The sequence below is a fragment of the Ursus americanus genome, chromosome 23 (assembly GCF_024610735.1).
Source record: "Ursus americanus isolate L20-20 chromosome 23, mUrsAme1.1.p, whole genome shotgun sequence".
NCBI classification, from domain to species: Eukaryota; Metazoa; Chordata; class Mammalia; order Carnivora; family Ursidae; genus Ursus; species Ursus americanus.
In genome coordinates, this window is record NC_142149.1 from 11,858,872 (window position 1) to 11,884,679 (window position 25,808).

Genomic DNA, 25,808 nt, shown 5'->3' on the forward strand with positions numbered 1-25,808 from the left:
CTGAATAAGCTCCTTTTCCCCTTCCACCATGTGAGGTGACAGCTACAAGTTGTCATCTCTGAACCAGAAAGTGGGTTCTCATCAGACACTGAATCTGCCAGTGTCTTGATCTTGGACTTCCAGCGTCCAGAACTACGAGAGAGAAATGCTTGTTGCTTATAGGACACCGTCTGTGGTATTTTGTCAGCAGCCCGAATGGATGAAGACATAGCATGTCCTATAATCCTCACACTGATCCCCTGAAGAAGGTTCCGTTCTATTCATTCCCATGTTACAGGTGAAGAGACTGAGATTTACAGAGAAGTACCCACGGCCACCTAGCTGGCAATGGCAGATCAGTTTTCTTGAGCCTGAAGCTCCCATCCTCTTTGCTGCCTCTGGCCATCGCCCCATGCACATGCCCCATTCCTTGTCAGTGCTTCCCCAAGCTCTTCAGGGCTAAGGGACAGTGGTGACGGGAACTGGTCTGACAAAGTAAGAGATGTGCAGGGGGTCTGCCATATTGTCACTGTGACCTGGACAGACTGCCATCCTGTCTCACGTGTATCAATTCCCAAGGGCTGTTATAATAAAATTCCACAAATCTGGTGGCTTGAAACAACAGGAATTTAATTTCTTACAGTTCTGGAGTCCAAAGGTCCAACGTCAGGGTGTCAGTGGACCGTGTTCCTTCTTCTCCAAAAGTTCTAGGTGAAGGGGCGCCTGGGTGGCGCAGTCGTTAAGCATCTGCCTTCGGCTGAGGGCGTGATCCCAGCGTTCTGGGATCGAGCCCCACATCGGGCTCTTCCACTGGGAGCCTGCTTCTTCCTCTCCCACTCCCCCTGCTTGTGTTCCCTCTCTCGCTGGCTGTCTCTATCAAATAAATAAATAAAATCTTTACAAAAAAAGAAAAGTTCTAGGTGAAGATTCATCTTCATCTCTTCCAGCCTCTGGTAGCTCCTGGCCTTCCTTGGCTTGTGGCCACATAGGTCCAATCTCTGTCCCTGCCTTCACATGATGTTCTTCCCTGTGTCTCTGTGTGTCCAATTCTCTCCTTCTTCTTATTTAGATCGGGTCTTTGGAATGTAGGGGCCACTCTAAATCCTGGATGATTTCATCTGGAAATCCTTAACTAAGTATATCTATCTGTAAAGACCCTATTTCCAAAGAAGGTCACTTTCTAATTTTCTGGGCGGTTATGAATTTGGGGGGGGGCACATTATGCCAGTTACCACACCATGGTTGTTGAGGTTGGCTTCAGTCCCTTTAAAGATGGTGGTCGGAATGATGCTCTTGACCAGGACGGCACAAAAACCCACTAGTTCATTTGGATAATCCTTTTCCTTGTTTCCACAGATGAAAGGTTTTCCAGGTTATCCTTGTCTACCTTAGAGCAGGGCCTTCCTCTAGCAAGATTCTCTGCCTAGATTGGATCCTGTGGCCAAACATTTCAGCCCAGCTTTCTCTAACCGGAACCCCCAACACCTCAGACTTCCCAGCAGCCTCTCCTTGCAACCCCACCCCTCATGTTGGCATTGCCCCCACTGCCAGATGTCACACAGTAAAGAGCAGAGATGGGATTTGAGCCCAAAGTCGGATGCCAGACCCTAAAAGCTTAAGGGGAGCCTGGATGTCCCAGTCGGTTAAGTGTCTGACTCTTGATTTTGGCTCAGGTCATGATCTCAGGGTCATGAGATGGAGCCCCTGTGTTGGGCTCCATACTCACTGGGGAGCCTGCTTGAAGTTCTCTCTCTCTCCCCCCCACCTCTCCCTCTGCTCGTGCTCTCTCTCAAATAAATAAATAAATAAATAAATAAATAAATAAATAAATCTTTAAAAAATAAAAGAAAAGCTTAAGCACTATCCTATACGGTCTAGGTTCCTGCTACCCAAAGTGTAGCTCAGGGACCAGAAGCATCACATCACAAAATCCCCACTGATTCATATGCACATTCAAGAAGCACTGGCAATGTTGTGACACTGTGAATCCTGATTAGTAGGTCTGGAGAGGGCCTGAGATTCTGCATTTCTAACCAGATCCTTATGGACCCACCAGATTTTCAAAAGTTACCAACAACCTCCTAACAATTATCGATCTTTTCTTAGTCTTCTCCCTCTTTGACCATCTGCGCCATTAAATGTTAAAATGCTATTGGTCTAACCCACACAGCTTAGCATGAAATTTTTACCCTGGCTTATTCTGATTGCTTCCCACCTCTCAGGACTGTCTCCTTCATTCCAGTTCTTCATCCTGTTCCCAAAATTGTATGCCCACTTGCAAGTTCAGTTGACATGCAAAACTAAATCTTCAGCCCCAACTTCTGTCTAAACTTCAGATTTAGAGCCATGCATTCTTCATTCCTGAAACTCAAAGTCTCAAAAGAAACTCATTATTTTCTCATTTAATTCAGTGGAACTCAATAAACAAGAGTGGCCAGGCATTGTGCCATGAAAACAAAATGGCAGACCATTTCCCATGAGGGACTCCCAGGAGTAAGACTTCCTGAGCCCATTGGTGTGCTGGTAAACCAGCTTTCTGAAAAATAAAGCCCTGATTTGTAGCATTTGCCAATCTCCATGGTGTAAATATTCCACGATGGCTGATTTCAAGCTTCTAATATAACATTACTGAACATGGAGTTGGGATAAGAGGCACAGAATCAGCTCTTCTGAGCTGGTATCAGCTAGCTCCAACACACCACTGTATGACCTCCACATACATACTGGCTTTTCTCCCAGTCACCCACTCTCAAATCTCAGAAGCATCCTTGACATTCTCCTCTCCCATGCATCCTCATATCTAGTAAATCAGCAAATGTCATGACTTACAAATGAAACAAGGCCCTAAAATTCTTTGAAGGTAGATGTAATCAGTTTAAAAAAAGAATTAATAGCACATAGAAAAAAAATAGCAAGATGGTAGAGACTTAAACCCAATCATGTTGATAATTACATGAAACATAAATGGTCCAAACACTCTAGTTAAGAGGCAGAGATTATCATCAAAATAGATTTTTAAAAAGACCCAATTATTTGCTGTCTATAAGAAACACACTTTAAATATAAAGACATAGATGAAAGGTAAAAGGATAGAAAAAAAATACAACATGCATAAGAAAAGCTAGCTATGGGGCGCCTGGGTGGCACAGCCGTTAAGCTTCTGCCTTCGGCTCAGGGTGTGATCCTGGCATCGTGGGATCGAGCCCCACATCAGGCTCCTCTGCTATGAGCCTGCTTCTTCCTCTCCCACTCCCCCTGCTTGTGTTCCCTCTCTCACTGGCTGTCTCTATCTCTGTCGAATAAATAAATAAAATCTTTAAAAAAAAAGCTAGCTATATTAATATTGAACGTAACTTTAGGACAAGGAATATTATCAGGGCTAAAGAGGGCTAATGATTTCAAGGGCAATTCATCAAGACATATCAATCAAAATGTGCATAAACTAACAAAGTTAAAGTAGAAATAAAAGAAATCCACAATTGTGCCTAGAGATTTTAAGCCTCTTTCTCAGAATTAGTAGAGCAAATAGACAGAAAATCAGTAACAATATAGAAGATTTGAATAATGCTGTCAACCATATTGACATTAATAGAACTCTCTACCTGGCATCGGTGGGGTACACATTATTTCCAAATGCACACGGAGCATTCGTCATGGTAAACCATTTGCTCAACCGTAGGTCAGCCATCAATACATGTAAAAGGGTTGAAACCACAGATTATTTTTTCTGACAACAGAATTAAATAAAAAACAAAAGAGAAATATCTGGAAAATCTGGAAATATTGGGAAACCAAACAATATACTTCTATACTTAGAAGTATACATGAATCAAAAGAGAAGTCAAAGGAGAAATTAGAAAAGATTTTGAACTGAATGCTGAGGGAAACACAACATATCAAAATTTGGGGGATACACCTAACGCGGAGCCAGGACACAAAGACGTAGCTTTAAATGCTTCACAACAGCAGAGAAGAAAGATCTAAAATCAGCTACTCAAGCTTCCAGTTTAAGAAACTGGTAATAAAACAGCAAATGAAGCAGAAGGAAGGAAATAGGGAAAATAAGAGCAGTAAAGAAGTAGAAAATAGACTTACAGTCAGATAATTCAATGAAACCAAAAGCTCACTCTTAGAAAATGTCAACAAAATTGTAAAACTCCAGCTGGACTAACCAAGGGGGGAAAAAAAGGAAGAACACATAAATTATCCTTATCAGGAATGGATAAGAGACATCATCACAAATCCCACAGATAATGAAAGGATAATTAGAAAATATCATGAACAATGCTTTGTTGATTAATTCAACAATTTAGATACAATGGACAAATTACTTGAAGGGCAAAAATTTACCGAAACTGACCCAAGAAGTAATAGGCAATCAGAAAGAGCCCTAATCTATTAAAGCAATGTAATTTGTCAAAATTAAAAAAAAAAACAATTCCCTTAAAGAAAACTCCAGGCCAAATGTCTGCACTGGTAAATTCAATCAAACCCTTAAGGAAGTTATATGCCAATCTTTCATGAATTCTTTTGGAAAATAGAGAAGGGACCACTTCTCAACTCATTAACAATTCAAATCCAGCAATAATTAAAACACATAACACAGTGTGAGGGACTGGGATTTATCCCAGAAACACTAGAATGATTTAACATTTAAAAATCAACCAGTGTAGGGGTGTCTGGCTGGCTCAGTTGGTAGAGCATGTGACTTTTTCTTTTTTCACCAAAGATTTTATTCATTTGAGAGAGAGAGAGAGAGAGAGAGAGCAGAGCGCACATGTGGGGGGAGGGCCACAGGGAGAGGGAGAAGCAGACTCCCCCCTGAGCAAGGAGCCAGATGCAGGGCTTGAACTCAGGACCCCGAGATCATGACCTGAGATGAAGGCAGACATTCAACTGACTGAGCCACCCAGGTGCCTTCAAGCATGTGACTCTTGATCTCAGGGTCTGAGTTTAAGCCCCCCGTTGTAGAGATCACTAAAAAAATAAACTTTAAAAAATGAATTAAATAAAGTAAAAAATAAAAATCAACCAAATGTAAATCATCCTATTAATACAATAAAGGGAAAAAATCAGATGGTCGAATCAGCAGATGTGAAAAAAGAGCATTTGAACACATAAAACTTATATTCATGCTAAAAACCCTAAGGAAACAGAAATACAACGGAACATCTTCAATGTGATAGAGTATCTACAACAAACCTGCCACTAGCATCAAACCTAATGATGAATGACTGAACACTTTCCCCTTAAGACTGGAAACGAGCAAGGATATCTGATCTCATAACCTTTATTTAACGTTTTATAGCAGTTGTAGCAGGTCAGTGCACAAAACAATTGTGTACATAGAAAATCTTCATGAAACTGTTTTTTGAAAGCTGACAAATACGAGTGAATTCAGCAAGGGCATATGCTACAAGGTCAAAGTAAAAAATCAATTATACATCTATACGCGACCAAAGAACACTTAGAAAATACCACTTAAAAATACCACTTATAATAGCATTAAAAAACCCCATGAGATACTTAGGAATACATTTAATAAAATATATCCAAAATATGTACACTGAGAACGACAACACAATTGCATTAAAGAAGACCCAGGGACGCCTGGGTGGCTCAGTTGTTTAAGTGGTTAAGTGTCTGAGTCTTGGTTGTGGCTCAGGTCATGGTCACGGGGTCCTGGGATGGAGTCCCATGTCAGGCTTTTTGCTCAGCAGGGAGCCTGCTTTTCACTCTCCCTCTGCCCCTCATCCCTACTCGTGCATGCTCGCTCTCTCTCAAATAAATAAAATCTTTAAAAAGAGAGAGAGAGAGAAGCTCTAAATAAATGCTAAGATATGCTGTGTTCATCGGTTGGAAGACTCAGTGTGGTTGCTAGTTTTACCCAAATTGATCTATGGATTCAATTCAGTCCCAATAAAAATTCCAAGGCTTTTTGATAGAAATTGACAAGACGATTGTAAAATTTGTAGAGAAATGCAGAGGCCTTAAACTAGCCAAAAACAGTTTTTAAATGATTGCTGAAGATGAAGAACTTGGGAAGACTTGCAGCACCTGATTCCCAGACTTATTATAAGGCTACAATAACCAGGACGGTGTGGTATGACCTAGAGAAAGATAAATGTATTAAAAGAGCAGACAGGGGCGCCTGGGTGGCACAGCGGTTACGCGTCTGCCTTCGGCTCAGGGCGTGATCCTGGCGTTACGAGATCGAGCCCCACATCAGGCTCCTCCGCTATGAGCCTGCTTCTTCCTCTCCCACTCCCCCTGCTTGTGTTCCCTCTCTCTCTGGCTGTCTCTATCTCTGTCGAATAAATAAATAAAATCTTTAAAAATAAATAAATAAAATAAAAGAACAGACAAGAGAGTCCAGAAATAGATCCACACATATGTACTTGATTGGTTTTTTAATGAGAATGCTGGAATAATTCAACAGGGAGGGAATAGCCATTTTCAAAAATGATGCTAGAAAAACTGGATAACCACATGAGAAAAAAATGAACCTTAAATCTTATCTTACATCACAGACAAAAATTAACCCAACATCAATCACAGAGCTAAATGTTATAAAAGCTAAAATCATAAAAAAAAATTTGGAAGAGAAACAGGAAAAAAAAAACATTGTTTACCCTGGTGAAGGCAACAATTTTTTGGAAAACGCATAAAATACACTATCAAGAAAGAAGAAATGAATAAATTGGACTTCATTGACATGAAAAAAAAATGCTCTTCAAAAACAGCATTAGGGGCGCCTGGGTGGCACAGCGGTTAAGCGTCTGCCTTCGGCTCAGGGCGTGATCCTGGCGTTATGGGATCGAGCCCCACATCAGGCTCCTCCGCTGGGAGCCTGCTTCTTCCTCTCCCACTCCCCCTGCTTGTGTTCTCTCTCTCGCTGGCTGTCTCTATCTCTGTCGAATAAATAAATAAAATCTTAAAAAAAAAAAAACAGCATTAAAGAATTGAAAAAGAAAGCCAGGAACTAGTAGAAAACATTTCAAGTACAAACACCTGACATAGCACTAGCACTTGTATCCAGAATATACAAAGAACACTTATAAGTCAATAACAGGAAACAACTGATCTGATTTTAAAAATTGGTAAAAGATGAGATGAGCTCTTTGTCCCCAAAGAAGATATATTCGTGCCCAATAAGCACACGAAAAGGCGCTCGATGTCATCAGTCATCAGTGAACTGCAGTGAGCCATACTACGTGGGCACTGGAAGGTTCAGAAAGAAAAAGACTTGTTATCCCAAACGTAAAGAAGATGTGGATCGACTGGGACTCTCCTACATTTTCATACATTTTTAGTGGAAATAGAAAATGGTAAAACCGCTTTGGAAAATAGTCTGGCAGTTTCTTATAAAGTTAAAAAAATATACTTACATTCAATGCAATGATTTCACTTCCTACTGAAGGGAAGTGCAAACGTATGATCGCACAGCCCTGTAAAGGGATGTTCATAGTAGACCCACTCATAATGTCCCCACGTTGAAAACAACCCGAATGTCCATCAGCAGGTGAACAGATAAACAAGTTAGGGTATCTCCACACAATGGACTAACCCTCGGCAATAAAAAGGAGCAAACCATTCAGACACACAGCTAACGGGCATGAATCCCCAAAACTGGGCTGAGCAAAGAAGCTAAAAACACAAAAGGGTCCATAGTGTTATGATCCACTTATCTGAAATTCTGGAATTCTCACCCGTGGATGATTTTGCCCTTCAGGGGACATTTGGAAATATCTGGAAATATTTTTGGTTGGTCACAAGTGGGCGTTTGCTACTGGCATCTGAGCGAGTACAGGCCAGAAAGCTGTTAACCATTCTACCATGCACAGGTCAGCCCCACAGCAAAGCACGACCTGACCCAAAATGTTCTTAGTGCCGAGGGTGAAAATCCTCAGCTGCGTTAGTCTATAGTGACAGAAAGCGGATCGGCGATTGGCCCTGGCTGGGGGCTGGGGTGGGCGTGGGGGGCGTGGGAGAGGAAAGGTTGCCTGCAAAGAGGTGAAGAAAACGATTTATATTTTGATTGCAGTCAAATGAAGCCATGTATGTTACGGAAATTATATCTCAGGAATATTGATTTTTTTTAAAAAAACAACTCTGAACGCTACCTTGAAATATTTTCTCGACATTCCCACCAGCTGGTAATGAAAAGTGCATGGTTCTTACCGGAAATGACCCTGAGCAAATCTCTCTGTCCTGAATAGACCTGAGGTAGAACTTGTCACATCTACAAAACTGAATCCTTGGTGGGTTTCTTTTTTTTTTTTTTTTTTTTTTTTAAGATTTTATTATTTGAGACAGAGTGAGAGAGAGAGAGCTAGAGAGAGAGCATGCAGGGAGTGGGAAAGGAGCAGATGGGGAGGGAGAGGGACAGACTCCACACTGAGCGCAGAGCGAATGCAGGGCTCAATCCTGGGACCCTGAGATCATGAGCTGAGCCAAAACTAAGAGTCAGATGCTTAACCGACTGAGCCACGCCGGCGCCCCTTGAATCCTTGTTTTCTGATTAGAAAGTGAAGAGGTGGGAACAAGGAGGGGAGCAAGAGCAAAGAAGTCCCTTGGTCAATCAAAAGTCTTATATTATCACGAACACCCATATATGCATAGAAACACATGCCTACAGCCATTGATCTGCACACAGGCCCTCTGCCTGGAGCCCGACCCAAGATGCATAACGAGCGTTAACAGCGTTCACCCCAACCCCACACTCCTTAAGCCTTCATCTCTACACCCACCGGTGTTTTCATAAAGCAAAGACTCCTTTACCTTTTAGCTTAGGGAGCCGACTTCGGGAACGAAGGCCTCGTGAAGAGAAGGCAGCTTCTATGGCGATGATCCCACGAGTTACAATCCGGGGCCTTTTTCAGTGGCGTCCCCCAGCCAGCTGTTCCATTTAAAATCAACCCCGGTGGGAGCGTTTACACCAGGGCAATTGGCAAATGCTGCAAATCAGGCCTTGCTCCCCGGAGAGCGGCTGGCTGGCCTGCCTACCAGCAACACCACTGCCTCTGACTCACAAAGAAAGGAAATTCATACCAAAAAGAGAGTGCACATGGGTGTGAACACGGACGCTGCGGTTTGGGATTTATGGCTTTTCCTCTTATGTCATCCACACAGTTGCAACTGCCCCAAGACCCATTTTCCCGTAAGACGAGCGGGTGGGGTGGGGGCGGAGCCGGGATACATGTCATACGGTGGTTTATTAATTGATTAATTAATTAATATTTGAAGATTTTATGTATTTATTTGAGATGGAGAGAGACAGAGGGAGGAACGGGGGGAGAGGGAGAAGCAGACTCGGGCTGAGCGTGGAGCCTGACCCCAGACCCTGAGGTCATGGCCTGAGCCAAATGCAAGAGTCAGACGCTTACCCACTTACCCACCTAACCGACTGAGCCACCCAGGCGCCCCCACACAGTGGTTTCAAAGGAAATCGTAATTGGCAGCAAAGGGGGCATAGGTCAAAGCAAAACAAAATGTTTATTTTAAAAATCTGTTCTTCGTATTGGGGATAAAGCTGAATGGGGGTACATGGTCGGGTGAGATCTTAGGCCGTGTCCTCAGAGGAAGGGCAGAGAAGCCCTAATTGAAAGGAGGGTCTGGTCACGGCTTCCGATAGATATGCTTTCCAGGGGGTCACAATCTTGCAAGGAACCTGAGTCTGGAACTTGAGAAGCCAGAAGTGCGTGCTGCGGGGTGAGGGGACTACCCTGCGGGACCTCCAGCACCTTTCTCAGCGAGTAAGGCCAGGGGGGAAGGAGGGAAGCGTTTCGCAGAGACCAGGGTCTCTGGTGAGTTGGAGCTCTGTCCCGAGCTGCTTCTGGCTTTCTGGGTGCTGGCCTGGCCCGAGAGAGAAAGCTCACGTCCCTCTGGCACGGGGAGCAAGGGGACTGACCAGGTGCCCCAAGCACGTCTCAGTCAGTACCAGCAACACTGAGGCCTTGGAGGCGGGAGCCAGCGTGTCCAGGGGTTTGAAGGCTCTCCTAGAATTTACTTAAATCACCTTTAAAATGTAATCCCTCCCCCCCACCTCATCAAGGACCAGTACGGGGTCAGTACAAGATAGTGGTTCCCTGGGCTTGGAAATCAGGCCTGGAAAACTGAAGGCCTTCTCTGAGCCCCTTTCTGAAGGTAGATGCTGGCGACATCCTTTACCCTGGGAAACAAGGAGGAGCAGCGAGAGGTGGAGAACCGCACTCCCAGCAGTCCTGCTGGGCCGGCCAAGGCCAGAGCTGGGCGCAGAATCTAGGACAGCCCCACTGCCTCTGAGAGAACCCATGGGACCTGGGACAGGGTCGTCAGAGGCTCGGCACCCCCACCCCAAGCAGTGCAGGGGTCATTGACGTGACCTGCTCTCCTGGATGGGACGGGGAGGGGGGGACCTCTCTCTCTGCTGCCATCACCCTCTGAGAGTGGGATTTTAAAAACTTGATCAAAAAAATAAAAAAAAGGAAAGCAAGCAAGCAAGCAAGCACAAAAGCGGGGGCTGGGGGGGGACCCTAGGTAGAAATCAATGACGCCTTTAAATCTTCCACACTGAAAAAGTCTGCATTTCTCTGTTGTCTTTGGGAACCCGCTGAATGGCTGGGAAACTGTTTTTAATAAACAAGAGTTCAAACGCTGAGCTCCATAGCCAGCAGTCACGCCTTAAACTCTAAACTTTACATGAAAACTCTCCCAGTCCCTTTGAACTCGCCTTCCCTCTCCGGCGGAGCATTCCAGTGTTTATGCATTTTTTGAGATTGCTGGCAGGATGGCTTTGAATACTTTCCCTCTCTTTAGCAACCTCCTCCCTTCAGAACCCATTAATGCCCCACTCAGCAACATCAAGGTATTGCTTTGAAGTCCCTTCTGGCTACGGGCCGCTCACACTCTTTGGTTACTGTGCAATCAAATAATTAAATGGATTCTCAGGGAAAAAAAAATCATTCTTTTCCTTGGTAATTAAACACTCCAGGTTGGACAGGAGTGCTGGGTTGCCAAGGGAGTGAGGATCTATAAAGACTCGGAGCCCAGAATTCTTTGCTCGTGACCCCCAGGGGAGAAAAATAATAACAGGAGAGTCAGCTCCGTGCTCACTTCCCTTCTGGGCCCAGGGCGCTCAGGTCTCAGGACCTCCCTTCTGAGAGTGGGGGTGGGGGCATCCCCACCAGGAGAGTTCCTTTTTGGGGTGGGGGATGGCCAGGGCTGTGGGGGCATCTCTGGACCCAAATAAGCCCGGGACAGATTGTAGCTGCTGGAGGGCAGGGATGGGGCTCACCCCCATTCCGGTGCAACTATGCCCCTAATATGGCGGTGGGGGGGGGGCAGACGGGGAGGGCCAGAGGAGGAGGGGGAGGGCAGGAAAGGGAGGAGAAAGGGGGTAGGAGGAAGGAGAGAGAGGGATGGAGGAAGAGATTGGGAGAGGCAAAGGGAGATGGAAGGGGGGAAGGACCAGATGGCGGAGGGAAGGTGTAGAAATAGGGATGGAGGTGGGGAGAAGTGAGGAGGAAGTGGAGAGGGAGAACAGAGGGGCTCAGGAGGAGTGGGCAGGGAAGGGGAGGGGAGGTAAACATGGAGGAAGAGGGGTGGGCAGAAGGTCTGCTTCCGTGGCTACGGTGCTCCTGGTTTGGGGTCTCTCAGCCCTCCACCAGGGTCAGCTTCTCCCAGATCAAAGGGCCCCCCTTCCCTCCGCTGGGTCACAGCTCAGCCCTGGAAGACCCCAGGTACTCTTGGCCACCTGCTGCACTTCGAGGCCTCTGGTGTCCCTACTTCTCACCCACCTTCTTGCCTCTCCCAGAATTGTCCTTCCATTATTCTCCTGATCAGTCCCCAGGACCCTGCACATCCCAGCCCGGAAGTGGCCTTCCTCTGGACAGCCCAAGCGGAGGTGGCCCTCCTCCGGGTCTCCTGACAGCTCTATGCGGGCACTCCTCACACTGAATTTTAATGTCTCAACCCGGTGCTTATCCAGGTTGGGGGCCATGTCTTCACCATCTGTATCCCCCCGCCCCACCCCAGGTACCTCTGGGTAGGTGTTGGTGATGGGGGTGTTTAGCTGAGAACAGTGAACGTGAGCTTGTGTCCCAAGGGTCACGTTACATAAGGGCCATTACAGAACCCAAGCCTTGGTTGCTAACATCTAAACACGGCATTCTCCAGAACTTGAACTTGAGGCATCTCTTCATCACTCCATCTGTTTCTCAAAGCCACCAGATTCTCCTCTTGAATCTCTCTCCCCCCATTTCAGGCCATGTAAGGCTTAGACCTAAAACTCCAGGAACCTGGGCTCTCTGATGTCCAAACTGGCCTTGGGGACAGATCCTCCCTCCTCTAGGACAGGACCTCTATTATTAGTCAAAAGTCTTTTGATCGAGTATGACCAAAACCCAAGTCAAATTGACTTAAGGAAAAAGCAGATGGCAGGGTTTGCTGACTCACAAGGCTGGGCTCTTGGGCAGTTGAACTGAGGACCCGAGGGATGCTGACAAGACTTGGTTGATCTTTCTCTCTGCCCCCACCCCTCCATTCTGTGGCTCTGAACTGCTTTGTTGGCTTCAATGGCAGGTAAGCACTCTCCACTTCTTGGCCTCCAGAAGCTCCAAGATTTTGTTCTACCATTTTAGAAACCCCAGTAGAAAGAGAGCACCCTGTTCTCCAAATGCCTGGCACAAGGCCCGTGGTTTATTGGACCAACTTAAGCTGTCTCATTGGACTGACTTAAGTCACATGTCCACCCCTGAGCCACTCAGGATAGCCAAAGCGATGGGCTATATTAATTGGCCACATCAGGTGCCATTTTTGTGCTGAGTGTGCCTTCCCAAAGGAAAACCAAGGAGCTATTATCAGGAGATGAAAGCATGGATGCTGGGCAGAATAAAACAACAGATGATCACGGCAAGGACAAATCTCACAGTGCCATTTATGGAGATTCTTGGAAGGAGGTGACGGGGAAAACACAGTGTGTTGGAGGCAAAAGGGTGGAGATAAACCAGGACCAGAAACAAGAGCTCATCAGATGTACGAAGGTGGGAGACACGGGCAATGGAGTCTGACAGTCAGCAGAGCAATCAAGCAGGTGTGATCAAGGAGCAGGACCTCCCAGCAGGGAAGGGGCAGGGCAGGGCAGGCAGGACCTCCAAGCTCTTCTTTCTGCGTCCATGGTGGATTCTACAATTGCTAGAGGGTCCCGAGCCTATTCGGGGCCTCACAGATCAGCCCAGTGACCAGGGCAGTTCGCAGAAAATGGCCACCCAGTTTGCTCGAAACAATGAAAAGTACTCCCACGGGTTGAGATTTACCCTGAGAAATGATGAGACGCTCAGAACACTTTACTGAGCAAGACAGCATGCCATATCTTGGAAGGAAATACCCCCAAATATTATCAACTGGCGTCTCTGGGTAGTGGGATTATAGGTGGGTTTGTCTTTTATGTAATTCTATGCATTTTTCAAATTTTTTTACCATGACTGTTTATTTTTGTCAGGGAAGGGGGCGGATACAAATTAAGGGAAAAAACTCTAAGCTGCTCCTGTCGGAACACTCGACAAGCCAAACTCTTCTTATCATAATCCACTCTTCCATTTCATTCATTTTCTCCCTGTCTCTCTCACCCTGGCAACCTGGCTGTCCTTCAGTCTGGATAATTGGCCTCTGGCCGACTGGGAAGCAGGTGGCCCAAGCAGCTCTGTCCCCTAAAGTGAGGTTGGGAGGGGTCTCTGCTTCTCCAGGAGGGGCTGGTTGGTTCCCACTGAGCCTGGCGAGGGAGCGGGCTCAGATGGAAGGCAGCTGTGCCCCTCCCCCAGTGTGCGCCCCTCCCCCTTCTCTCGCCCCCCTGGTCTTTTTTTGGCCGGATGAATGAACAACAAAGGCCTGTGGCCATCTCAGGCATGCCAAGAAGTGGGTGTCATCTGGAGGACGCTGCAGCCCTAACCTTTTATGCTGACAAACCATGTTGATCAGAAGACTAATTGCTTCTTGCTGTCCTCAGCCCGCCAAGCGCTTGACAATGACTCACAAATCATTTATACAATTGATGGTCTCAAGAGATTTTACCCTCGTGGAAACAGGCACCCAGGTACCCACGGCCTGGTTGGGGATGGGAGCTGAGGCTCAGTTAACCGATGAAGGTCCCTGCCAAGACACAAACCCTCCCCTAATAGCCCATAAGAACTACCCTCTCATCACTGCCACCACCACCACCGACCTGGGAGCTGAGCCCTTCCCTTTGGGATTACAAGCCTGTGCCACACTCAGGATCCCAGGGAGGAAGAGATTTGGACAGCTTGTTTCGTAAGGACGCAGCCTCCGGGCCAGAAGAGCTCCAAACGCCATGGAAGGCGTATCGGTTTTGTATTCTCCACCTGGGAATCTCTGGAGGTTGAAATTCCGTAGTATCTCCCAGGGACCTGTTTCAGGGTTGTATAGTCTGGTAGCCAAGATCGTTCTTGGAGAGACCATGACATCTCCGGCTTTCCATACTGTTTTACTGTGGGCCGCAGACTCTGGCTTCATCTTCCAGTGGGCAAAGACCAGCAGCCTGGATTTTGTGGTTTGACCAAGGCTGAGTAGAAATGGAACCAAAGGTGTGTGGAGGAGTCAGGCTGGAGCGGGCCCAGGATAACGGGCTTGGTCGGCTGGGGTCTGGGAAGGGAGGTGGGCAGGGAGCACGGAGTGACCTGGGGTGTGTAGGGATGAGGTGACTGGCGGGCGGAGGGAGAACGGAGGCCTTGCACGTGGTCCCGGTGCGTTTCTCCCCGAGGTGATGGTGGAAGTTTTTCTCGTTGAAAGATTGGTGCTTCTCTTTCCCTGTGAGGACGGACACAATGATGGGAGTCACAAGCGAGCAGCTAGGAGACGGACACTACTCTAAGTACGTGCTGTGGGTTGAGCTGTGTCCTCCCAAAGAGTTATGGTGAAGAGGTCCTAACACCCGGGACCTCAGAATGTGACCGTATTGGGAAATAAGGTCTTTGCAGACGTAAGTTAAGAGGAGGTCAGCTGGGCACGTCGCCAATGTGAGCAGTGTCGTTTGGGCGCAGTCACAGATAAACACAGAGGAAGGACTGTGTGATAAGACGCAGGGAGAACATTCTGAAGGTGGGAGCTTCGCCTCCACTAGCCCAGGTGTGCCTGGGGCCACCTGAAGCCAGAAGGGACCGGAAAGGCTCCTTCCCCTAAAGGGTTTGGAGGGAGCAGAGCCCTGCTGACACCCTGTTTTTGGACGTCCAGCCTCCAGAACGGAGACAATAACTTTCTGTTGTTGGAAGCTACCCGCGTTGTGGTGTTTTGTTCCAGCAGCCCCCACTGAGGACAAGCTTCTAAGAAAGGAAACTCATATAAGGTGCTTAGAGGTTTGTTTAAGGAGCCAACACATGGAATAGACTGAGCCTCTGGTCATGACTTCCTAACGTCCTGCAGAGCGCACCTGCCCGAGGAGGGTGGATGGAGATGCTGCCAGGGGCGCGGCCCCACTGTCCGGAAGGAGCCACAGTCACCGCACATCTGGAGCTGGTGGTGGGACACTGCAATGGGGAGCCTGGACCGCTGTCCCAGCTCCACACCTCTCAGGACCCGGGATGCTGGGAACAGACGTGCATGTGGCTGCAGGGAAGCCCCGTGACTCCGTGACTTTGCTTGTGGGCAAACAAAAACCAAAGGAAGACGCCTCTCTCTCCTAGTGAGCACATCTGAATGAGAGAACCCACTTCGAATCTGGACACAAAGCGGTCTGGAAAATGAGGGTTTAGCTTTCCAATCTCTGTGGTGTAAGAAAGCACATGAGAAGCAAAGAGGAAGGAAGGTTGAGCGGGCAATCCAAAGCATTTCCACAACTGGAGTTGCCAGATTAAATGCCAGATGCCCGGTGAAGTTTGAATTCAGATACACAGATAGATTTCTTGTATAAGTATGACCCAACTACTACAGGGGACATACTCATACTAAAAGGTTATTCATCATTTATACAAAATTCAAATTTAATTGGGCGTCCTGTATTTTAATTTGCTAAATGAGTCAACTCTAACCACAACACCGTTCACGGCTGGTTTCCAGTCTCTTCTCGTTGAGATCACTGGGAGATGGTGGGAGAGAAAGCTGACCTCAATGCCTGTGACCATTGGATCCTTTCCCCATCCCCTCCATGTACCATGTCTACAGCATGAAAGGCTCAGGGGCTCCCAACCACATAGTTTGGTCCAAAGTTGAGTTTGGGAAAATGGAGCCAAGTCAGATGGCGAGGTAAGAAGGGTCGTGTGCGGTCACAGGATGTCTGGAGGAGTCTTATCTGCACTCTCTCTATCACCCAGGGTGACTTTTTATCTGTAAAGCTTTCTTTTTTCTTTTAAAGATTTTATTGTTACATCGCCTCTCTACCCAATGTAGGACTCGAACTCACGACCCCGAGATCAAGAGTTGCACGCTCTGGGGCGCCTGGGTGGCACAGCGGTTAAGCGTCTGCCTTCGGCTCAGGGCGTGATCCTGGCGTTATGGGATCGAGCCCCACATCAGGCTCCTCCGCTATGAGCCTGCTTCTTCCTCTCCCACTCCCCCTGCTTGTGTTCCCTCTCTCACTGGCTGTCTCTCTCTGTCAAATAAATAAATAAAATCTTAAAAAAAAAAAAAAAAAAAAAGAGTTGTGCGCTCTTCCAGCTGAGCCAGCCAGGCGCCCCTATCCGTAAAGCTCTTGTACAGCAAAGTGTGAGCCACAGACTCTGTTCGCGAAGTGGCTTACAACTCAGGGCAGGAAAAAGAAAAAATAGAAGTGACCCTAGGCTGAGCGCCGGAGAAAGTCAGGGTCCCCCTGGATTGTGGAAGGGAGGCCGGGGGAGGGCAGGGAGGGGCGTGGGTCGGGGGGCACACCAGGGCTTGCATATCACCGCTGAGAGAAGGGAGGGAAAGGGCTGAGCAGAGTCAGGTCTGAAGACCGGATGGTGGGGCTCGGCGGGTGATCATAGCGGCGGACGTGTACGAGGCCAGACTGACCGCCAAGAGCCGTGCGCACCTGAGCAACTTTCACCGGCCCTGTGAGGGGTGCTGGTGATGCTGGTGACTCTCCTCAGGTTACCAAGAGGCAAACCTGGGTAGAGGGACGTTCACTGCTCAAGGCGACCCGGCTTGAAAACGGAGATCCTACCAGAAAGGCAGGCTCGGCTCAGACTGAGGAGAGCCTTGGCTGTCCGGGCTTGAGATTTAAGTGGATGGCCTAACCGTGGCTTGAGGGCCAACCGCGAGCAAGGCCCTGGACAGTCAGAGACAAGCCCTAAAATGGACTTTGATCCAGAAATTCTACATGGAAAACCTTCCTCCTAATAATTAAAGACTATTTAGCTATGAATACCGAGGGAGCTAGAAAGATTTCATTACGATGTGACTTATAATTGCAGAATTTGTAAACTATATAAATGTCCAACCGTAAGTGGTTGAATAAATGCGGCCGTACGTTTAAGTCGTGCTGTAGAGCAAGGCAGGAAAATATTATTGGTATGGAGGTACGCCAATGACATGTTACTGAGTGAGAAATACAGATTACAGAATAATGTGCACCATATGGTCTGATGTGTGCGTGTGTGTTTTAACCCGGAAAGATACCGTAAAACGTTAATAGTGATTATTTTCATTATAGGTGATACCAAAATTGCTATTGGTAGTTTCTATTTTTTTTTTTTTGGCCTCAATTCTGTGACTATTGAGAGCCTACTAGGCGCCAAGCACCGCACTGGCTGTTATATACGTGATGGTGAATAGAGGTACATCTGTTCCCTGCTTCATGGGTGAGTGGGCAACGAAATCCTTGTCGTCTAGTTACAAATGAGCATGTGCAGTGAACAGGTGAAGGAACTTCTGTGATGGGGAGGACCAGGTGAGGACATGCCTCGGACATTTAAGTCAAGACCTGAGGCTATAAGGCAGACCACCTCAGGAAGGGCTGAGGGAGGGGGTGTGCCCAGCAGAGGGAATAGCATATGCAAAGGCTCTGAGCAGCAGAGCACATGAGGGGAACTTATAGGTCGGTGTGGACGAAGCTCAGGGAATTTATGTTTTCAGGACGGGGCAATATCCAGGGGGAGGCCCCCCTTCCTGGGACGAGCCATAGAATACAGTAGAGGCTCATTCTCATATCAGATTTTTAGAAAATCGGGTTGATGACATGGAACAAGGACACTAAGGAAGGTGTGACTCCCTCTTTGAATCATCTACGTAATTTGGGGACTTCCTGTACAACCAAGTGATTTATTAAAGGTTAAAAAAAAAAGGAATACTCTTCTTTACCAAAAAGAACTCAAGGAAAACCAAAAACAACCACAACAAATCTAACCTAATTATTCAAATAGACTGGAGTATTTTCTTTGGGGTAATTGCCAATTTCCTTCTTTGACAGCACAATTGTGATCCCAACATATTTGGGGGTAGGGGGAGAGTAGAACAGGATCCTTTTTCCCAAAGCCCCATATTTCAAGCCTCTCTACGTGGACTGTCACCCTAGGTGAGAGTCCACACAGAATTTCCAATAATTGTATAAAGTCATAGATTTAATGAAAACTTAATGACGCTCTGGGGCCAAGGCTCTGCTCTAGCTGAAAGCCGCCCCATCAAGCAGCCTACGGGCCAATTTGCCCACCACCCTACTGGTTTTGTGTCAGGGGCGAGGGAAGCGGGATGCCAGAGCCCAGATGTTGTAGCAGGAATGGGGAGGGGTGGAATTTCCAAATGAGGAGCTAATAATAACACAGGCGGTAAGGATGCAGCCCAAGGACCCGAGACCTGGAGTGAGATCCTGAGCCTCTGCACCTCACGCACTCGGCCATCAGAGCAGCCCTGGAAGGAAACACACCGACCATCCCCACTTAGTAGCGGCAGAAACTGTGGCCCCCGCCCCGGTCTGCACCCCACCTGATTAGTTGGTTAACAATTAATCTGAGAAATAAGGCCAGAGCAGAAGGAAGCACCAGGGAATGAGCACTAAGGGGGTGAACTGGACTGGAAGCTGGAGTTCAGGAAGGGGAAGATCCAGGAACACGGGAGCAAGTGCGACTCCTTCGGGAGAGGCCGGATTGGAGCCGGTCCTGGCCAGTCGGGGCGGGTTTCTGAAGGGCTGGGTCTTAAATGATTTGGGGGGCAGGGAAGAAAGAGCAGACAGCCCAAACTGTGTTTTAGCTTTCTCTTTTGAGTCATAGATCCCTTTAAGAATCTAATAAAACTAACGACCCTTTCCTCACAGGGGATTCCACAATGTCGAAGGTCCAGGAACCCCAGGAGCCCATCAGGGCCAGGTGAAGCACGACTGATTGTTAAAATGCTAGAGGCAGAGAAATGGGCCCTCTGCCCACGGTCTTCTAGACTTGAGTCCAGGTTTGTCTGAGCCCCAGGTCTGTTTCATCCCATGACTCTCATAGGATGAATCAAAAGGCCTGAAGATTAAAAGCCCCGACACCCCACCCACACCACCCACACCAGGTTCAATCTCTTTGTCCTTTCAGACTGGGAAGAACCTTACAGTTTGCAAGTGGGTTTGGGTTACCTCTGCTGTGAGCCCCCCATTCCAGCCTCATTAGGCCCAAGATCAAGGACTCTTGCAGCCCGGTGTCCCGTTCCCTCGCGCCCTGGCCTGCCCCGCCAGCAGCCGCCCCATGCCTCCTAACCCTGCCGCGCTGAGACTAGCCGGTTCCAGGCAGCCCCTCATCCCACGCGGCCGCGCCCTGGCCTCACCCTACCCTGTCTGCCTCGCGCGTTCCAGCGGGGACAGAAAGCCAACCGCATTTGCCGCAGTCCCCACCACAGGAAAACTCCTCATGTGAGAAGCCAAGTCCAACGGACGCTTTCTTTCTAAAATGGGTTCATTATAGGACCCTCTAGGTAGAGAGACCGGCTCTCCCAGATGGGAAACAGCCCGACCTCCGAGCGCTCAGCGCACCGGGAGGTAACCCGAGTTCAGTGAACAACGGTCAGCCGAATTCCATGGGCACACGGAGTAAACGGTCCAGCGAGCCTCGCGGTTCTCTTGCTGAACCCCCTTTTCTTCCGACCGCCTTTCCAGCCCAGACCCTCCAGGAGACCAGCCCTTGCTGAAGGCCTCAGCTGAGGTCACTCACACAGCCAGGCTGCTTAGCACTGAGCTCAGGGTCCATCAGCCCCACTGCACATTCTAGATCCACGCGCCGTTCTCTGGAAATTTCCTCCCAGGACTCCTGGGAGGAAGCCACCGCCACTCCTCATCTCCTGGACCTACCTGGCCGGATGAGACCTGCCTTCGAGGAAGAGGCTGCACAGACATCAGAGGGAAGGGGAACGTCAGAGGGAGTTGTCACGGCCTGCTGGGGGACAAGAAAAGCCTCAGCCATTAACCAGGTGATTTTGAAGACAGTTTTTCAGAACCCGGGGCAGGGCCAGGTTGGGTGAGAAGAGGTCAAGGCCAGTCAAGAGAGGGGCTCAGGCCAGGTGGGCCATGAGGCGCAGGTGCCTCTGCGCTGCTCCCACGCCGGGGGGACTCAAAGACGAGGCGGACGTTTTGAAAAATATAAAATTTTAATAAAGGCTACATCTCTTAATTACAATAATTATTGTACCAAGTAATTTTCCTTAAATGAACTCTTTATAATGCATAATTTACAGTATAAGTAGAACAAAATGCCATGGCAAAAGTCCTTGAGTACAAGACTTGTAATAAAAAGGCATAAAATATATTTGTACATAAACCCCTTTCAAAAACCAAGGGAAAGCTGGAGCCCTCAATACAGGGCGACACACGGGGCGGGACGCCGTGCCCGTACAGGTACTGTACTCATTTCAAGTCAAGCACTAGAAATAGTGGATTAATACTCTTCTGTCGTACAATATATACAGACGTGTAGTACAGGTCACGGGGGCAAACCGGATGCACAGATTAACTTAACACGAAAACCCGAACGTCAGAATGAAGGTGTCTGGAGGAAAGGGCGCTGCTAGGTCTTCACACAACTGTCTGCTTCTTTGCAGGGCGGGGGCCGGGGGCGGGGCCGGGGGGCCGGGGCGGGGGGCCGGGGGCGGGGGGCCGGGGGCGTGTTTCCAGAATGGCGGGGGGCCAAAGGCTAGTTTGAAAAACCGACCGACCACCCAACCACCACGCCAATGAACTGTTTCAATACAAGCACGGGTTGAACCCCAAGGTTCTAGCGGGCCTCAGCCGTTGGGCGCTGGGCCTTGGTGGGGAGTTAGAAGGAGTTACTGAGGCAATCTGGGGTCCCCAAAATGAGGCTCCCCCCCGCCCCACAATGGATCCCATCCCACACGATGACCCCAAATGGCGGTGACGTTGCAACATAAATCCCTCCTTAAGACCTTTATGACGAAATAGAGCAGCAGAGAAAAAAAATGCACCAATTTTCTGCCTGTGTCAATGGTAGGGCACCATTTAAAAAAGTCCATCTCCGCTTGGAGAAATGCAGGGCAAAGCAGAATAATTCCCCTTTTAATGAAGAAATCATGAATGCACCCCTAGCTCAACTCCCAAGTCTGGACAGGACAATTAAGCCTTCCCCTCTCCCCCTTCCGTGTTTAAAGCAGCATATCCATAAACTGGGGACGGGGGGAATCAATTGTTCAATAAATAGCGGTAAGGGGTCCGGTTCAGGTAAGCTACACGCAGATTCTCTTAGTTCGAGGGTTTCAGCTCCCTAGGCAGTCATATATTATGTATGGCAGTCTCTCGAATACAGTCTTCAATAGCCAAGAGTGGTCATGTTTTTAATAAATAGTTCAGGCTTTTCTTATCTCAGTACCCAGCTCGTGAATAGTGAAAACCAACCTCCCTACCCTCCCCCCCCTCCCCAAGTGGCCAGTGGCCAATTCTTCCCGAGATTTTGTCTTCTTCATTGGTTCAGTTTTCCTTCAAAACGTCTGGTCGCGGTCCGACCCGGCCAAGGCCGGCGGCGCGGGCAGCGGCCCCCCGGCTCAGCGGCGGCCCCCAGGCTCAGTCGATCCTCTCCACTTTCCCCAGAATCCTGCCTTCGTACATGGGGAGCACCGCCTCATCGTCCCAGATCTCCTCAAACACGGCTCCGCAGGCAAACTCGTCGCTTGCTTTTTTGAAGTAATACCTTAAAAGGAAAACCCAAAGAGCATCTTGGTGATGCGTTTTCTACTTTGCTTGGAAGAGAGGTGATGTCAACACGGAGGACTGAGGGGTCCTAGGGTTCTGCCGCAGCAGGTGTGCATGGGAACCTTTGCCCGCAGCTGATTTACACCGGCCACCGGGGCCACTGGCCCGCAGGCGGGGGCGATGGGGCAGGTGGGGGTCACCCGGGAGGCACGGCAGGAGCAGCCGGCGGGGGTGGCCTCCCACCTGCAGTCCTTGGCCCAGAATGCTGGGACCACCCCACACGTACACTGGGCAGAGCACACTCCGGGGAGGCGAGCCACCTGCTTCTTTCTCCCCTTTCGGGGAGGGGTGTGGGGGTGGGAAGGGCAGGGCACGCCGGGTCCATCAGCAGCAGCTGAGGTGGGGGTCCCTCCAAGAAGCCCCAGACCCAGCCACCCTGAACCTGTAGAAGTCTGTGGAAGGCTGACACCTCCTGTCCTTCCCACCCCGAAGCACCCACAGGCCGGCTCCTCTGGCCCAGCCCTGGCACAGCCACAGGACAGGCTGCTTTCCTCGGTGGCCGCTGCAGGAGGCTGGCCAGCCCCATGGTGGCAGACAGCCTCGGCCTGGCTATGTTTCCCTCCCCTCTGCTTCCACCCCACCCCACCCCTCCAGGGTCAAACACTAAAGACCCTTCTATTATGCCCCTTGATTAAAGGTTCCTTTTATCCCACCCCAGACTTCTTTCTTCTAAGGCTGTTTAATTGTGTGGAGGCAAATGACCGGCCTCTCTGAGGAGAGCCACATTCAGAAACAACTGCTGTCCTCCAGGCGGGCCCACTGCCCGGCCCCTTCCTTCCCTGGCCCCTTCCAGGGAGACCCCTCGGATGGATTAAACTCGCCCCTGCAAGCTGTCACCTTCAGCCAATAAAGGCCACTCCTGGAAGGAGGGTCCCGGTCCTCTGGGTGGAGGGGGACAGCTCTCTAAAAAATTTAATTGTGTCTCAGGGTTACAGTTGGTTTTTGTTTCTGTCTTTTCATTTAAAAGAAAAAAACAAAAAAGAATTCCCCTTGGTTAGAGCTCAACTTCTTTCCTCTTTAATGAAAGCAAGCCAAATACTTTCGCAGGAGATAAGGCTAAATAAAGCCAACCAGCTGGTTTAGTCAAGGTGCCGTGCTGTTAGCGCTCCCAGCTGGGCCCCAGCACTGGGGTGAGCAGCCTGGCCGGACGGGGCAGCGAGCGGGGACAGGGAGGGGCACGGCGCACAGGGGTCCCCGGACAGTGGGGGGAAGGCCCCTTCCTGACATGAGGCTCCGATTCTGATGCCACCCTCGGTCGTGCCCCTCAGCCCCCCAGCCCCGACCCCTCGGCTCTACCAGGTCGGGCTTTCAAGGCACCTCTGAGCAAACACGCAGTGACCTTTTCCAGAACTGCACTCTCTTCCAGAGAGGAGAGAGGCCACATTCCCTCGGCCCTGGCCCCAAGACTTCAAACGCACTGCGCTGCCCTCATCTTCTCCAAGAAACGGGCTTTTCCACTGCAACATGCTTTATGTGGCAAACTCTGCTTTCTTCTGACATCTGGCACCAATAGCGTCTGGCACGTCTGGAGAGACCGTTCTCCTTTTGAACCCCTGCCATGTTGAGATTACTCAGTGCGGCCCCGGTCCCCCCACTCCGCGGCCCCATCCTCGCTGGGCTTTTTATTGGGGGGTGAGGGGGAGTGCGCGGGAGGACGGGGCACCACCCCCACTGGGAGGGCCAGGCATGGCACCCCGCGCCGCCACGAGCCCGCTCCGGCCGGAGAGCAAGCAGAGAGAGATAAGGCGGCTGGGAAGGGTCTGGCCACAGCCTGATCCAATCAGTAAAGAATTTGAGAGTCAACCATTTGTGCAAGTCTTTGTGCATTAAAGGGGAGGCCGGGGCTTCAAAGCCAGGCTTATTAAGTGTGCCTTAGAAAAAAAAAATCAGAGCCAGATGTGGCCGGAGTGGCTGAGCGCAAAGCCTCCCCTGCAGCCTCTGCTCCGAGCTCCACGGCCCTTCTCCCCTGAAGGTCACCTGCAGTTCCACTCAAAGTCCAGCCGAGTCACAGCTGAGATCAAAATGAATCCCCGGAGGGGCGCACCTGTGTAATTAGTTTCACCGTGTGTCTGTTCAAGATGAAAAAAAGAAGAGGAGGAGGAGGAGGAAGAGGAGGAAGAAAGAAGCAGCAGCCAGGGCTATTCCCTAATCCCTTTGATACATTTTCAGAATTGTGTCTGCCCTGGTGTCAGATGGAAAGATCTGAAGCCCAGCGCCATGCTCCGCTCCTCCGTCACTTACAGGGTCCCCGCCCCCAAGCCCCATCCTTTCCCTGCAAGAGGAATCACCTTGGGCCCCTGGCCCAACCAGGTGGAGTGGCCGGTAAAGCCACACGGGGCCTGCTCCAGACGGGCCGGGGTCTCAGGGCCCTGGCGGCGGGATCCAGGAACCGGTGCCCGCTGGGCAGGTCCCTGAGTGCTATGCAGTCCTGCACTCCCCTCTCGGGCTCGAGGGGGGGGGGGAGGCTGGCACCTTCTGAGCACATACCGTGCTCCTCCTTAAAGGAGTGCCCCTCCCCAGCCCTGCACACGCAAGCCGAGATACGGCTGAAGCAGAACCCACGCGTTCCCTTGGGATGAAGGCCATCAAGAAGGAGCAGCTAGGACTCTGGACGGACGCAGGTGGAGTCATCATCCACCCCGCGTTCAGGGGGAGGTGACCATGACATGGTCCCCGCTCTTGAATCCCCTCTGGGGTCCTAGAAGGCCAGGCTGGCGTGTCCACCACGCAGACAGGGCAAGGAGAGCTAGAAGGAGGGCGAGTGCCCTTGCCCAGGCCCCAGCAGGAAGAGTGGCCAGCCCTGTCCACCCAGTGCCCACCCCCGGGGCCTGCCCGCCCTCTGTTATGGACACAAGAGCATTTCTGCTTCACGTGACCCGTTCCATAGCGCGAGGCAATTCTTCAGGCAGAAAGGCTGAGGAAGGAGAACGCTGTCTCTATTTCCAGGCAACAGCCTCTGCCCTTCCCCGAGACTTCAGAGTGGTCAGCCAGTCTCCCCTAGACCCAAGCCTCCTCATCGGTCTGTCCGTCTGTCTCTCCCCGACACACACACCGCTCTCTGCCTTTCGGGAAGGGCCTCCACGAGATGGCCCAAGCCCAGCTCTCCTGGCCAAGTCCCCTTTCTCCTCAGAGTCTGGTTCACCTGGTAGAAAAAGCCCATCCAGGTCCCCACAGAGCCCTCCCAGCGGCCTCCCTGCTGCTGCTGCTATTTCTGTCGGTGATGAGAGGAGAGAGGAAATGAGAAGGAACAGAAGCGCCAGGCAGCCCGACGGCCCAAGCGCCGCCCTCCCGCCCGGCCCCTCCCGGGTCTGGCCAGGCCAGGGAGGTGACTCTGGCTCTGGGTCCTGAGCAAACAAACTGCGGAGCAGCAAGAAGCCACAGGGCTCTTACCTATAATTTCCCTTTTTGCTGAGCTGCTCTTTAAAGTGGCCCAGGGTCAAGCTCTGAGCCTTCAGCATCCTCCTGTATGGAATTTCTTCTCCACAGAAAAAGTATGTGACGACCAACTCGCTGGCCTGGAGCGCGTGGACCCCCGCCAGCTTCTTCGGCTCTTTGTGACTGAGAAGGAAGATGGAACACAACACGTTCAGCATTCGAAGGTGGCCAAGTGCACACAACACACACAGGCCCTTGAACATGGGCTCCAGAGAGAGCGTGAGGCTGCAGCTAGGAGCTCAAAGGGGGCTCGGGTGTGCCCCCT

The 25,808-nt window shown here is 49.9% G+C and overlaps 1 protein-coding gene across 3 annotated transcripts in view; it reads right to left on the bottom strand.

Annotated features, from left to right (window-relative positions):
- Positions 1-20,477: 20,477 nt before the first annotated feature.
- Positions 20,478-25,808, bottom strand: part of AXIN2 (axin 2) — a 28,266-nt gene continuing 22,935 nt past the window's right edge. For all 3 annotated transcript variants that reach the window (XM_045814268.2, XM_087854198.1, XM_045814267.2), the window contains 2 exons: positions 25,499-25,666; positions 20,478-22,046 (listed from right to left, as the gene is read on the bottom strand). In XM_045814268.2, the coding sequence (XP_045670224.2) occupies positions 21,920-22,046; positions 25,499-25,666 (295 nt within the window). In that variant the 3' untranslated portion in view covers positions 20,478-21,919. The remainder of the gene's footprint in view (positions 22,047-25,498; positions 25,667-25,808) is intronic.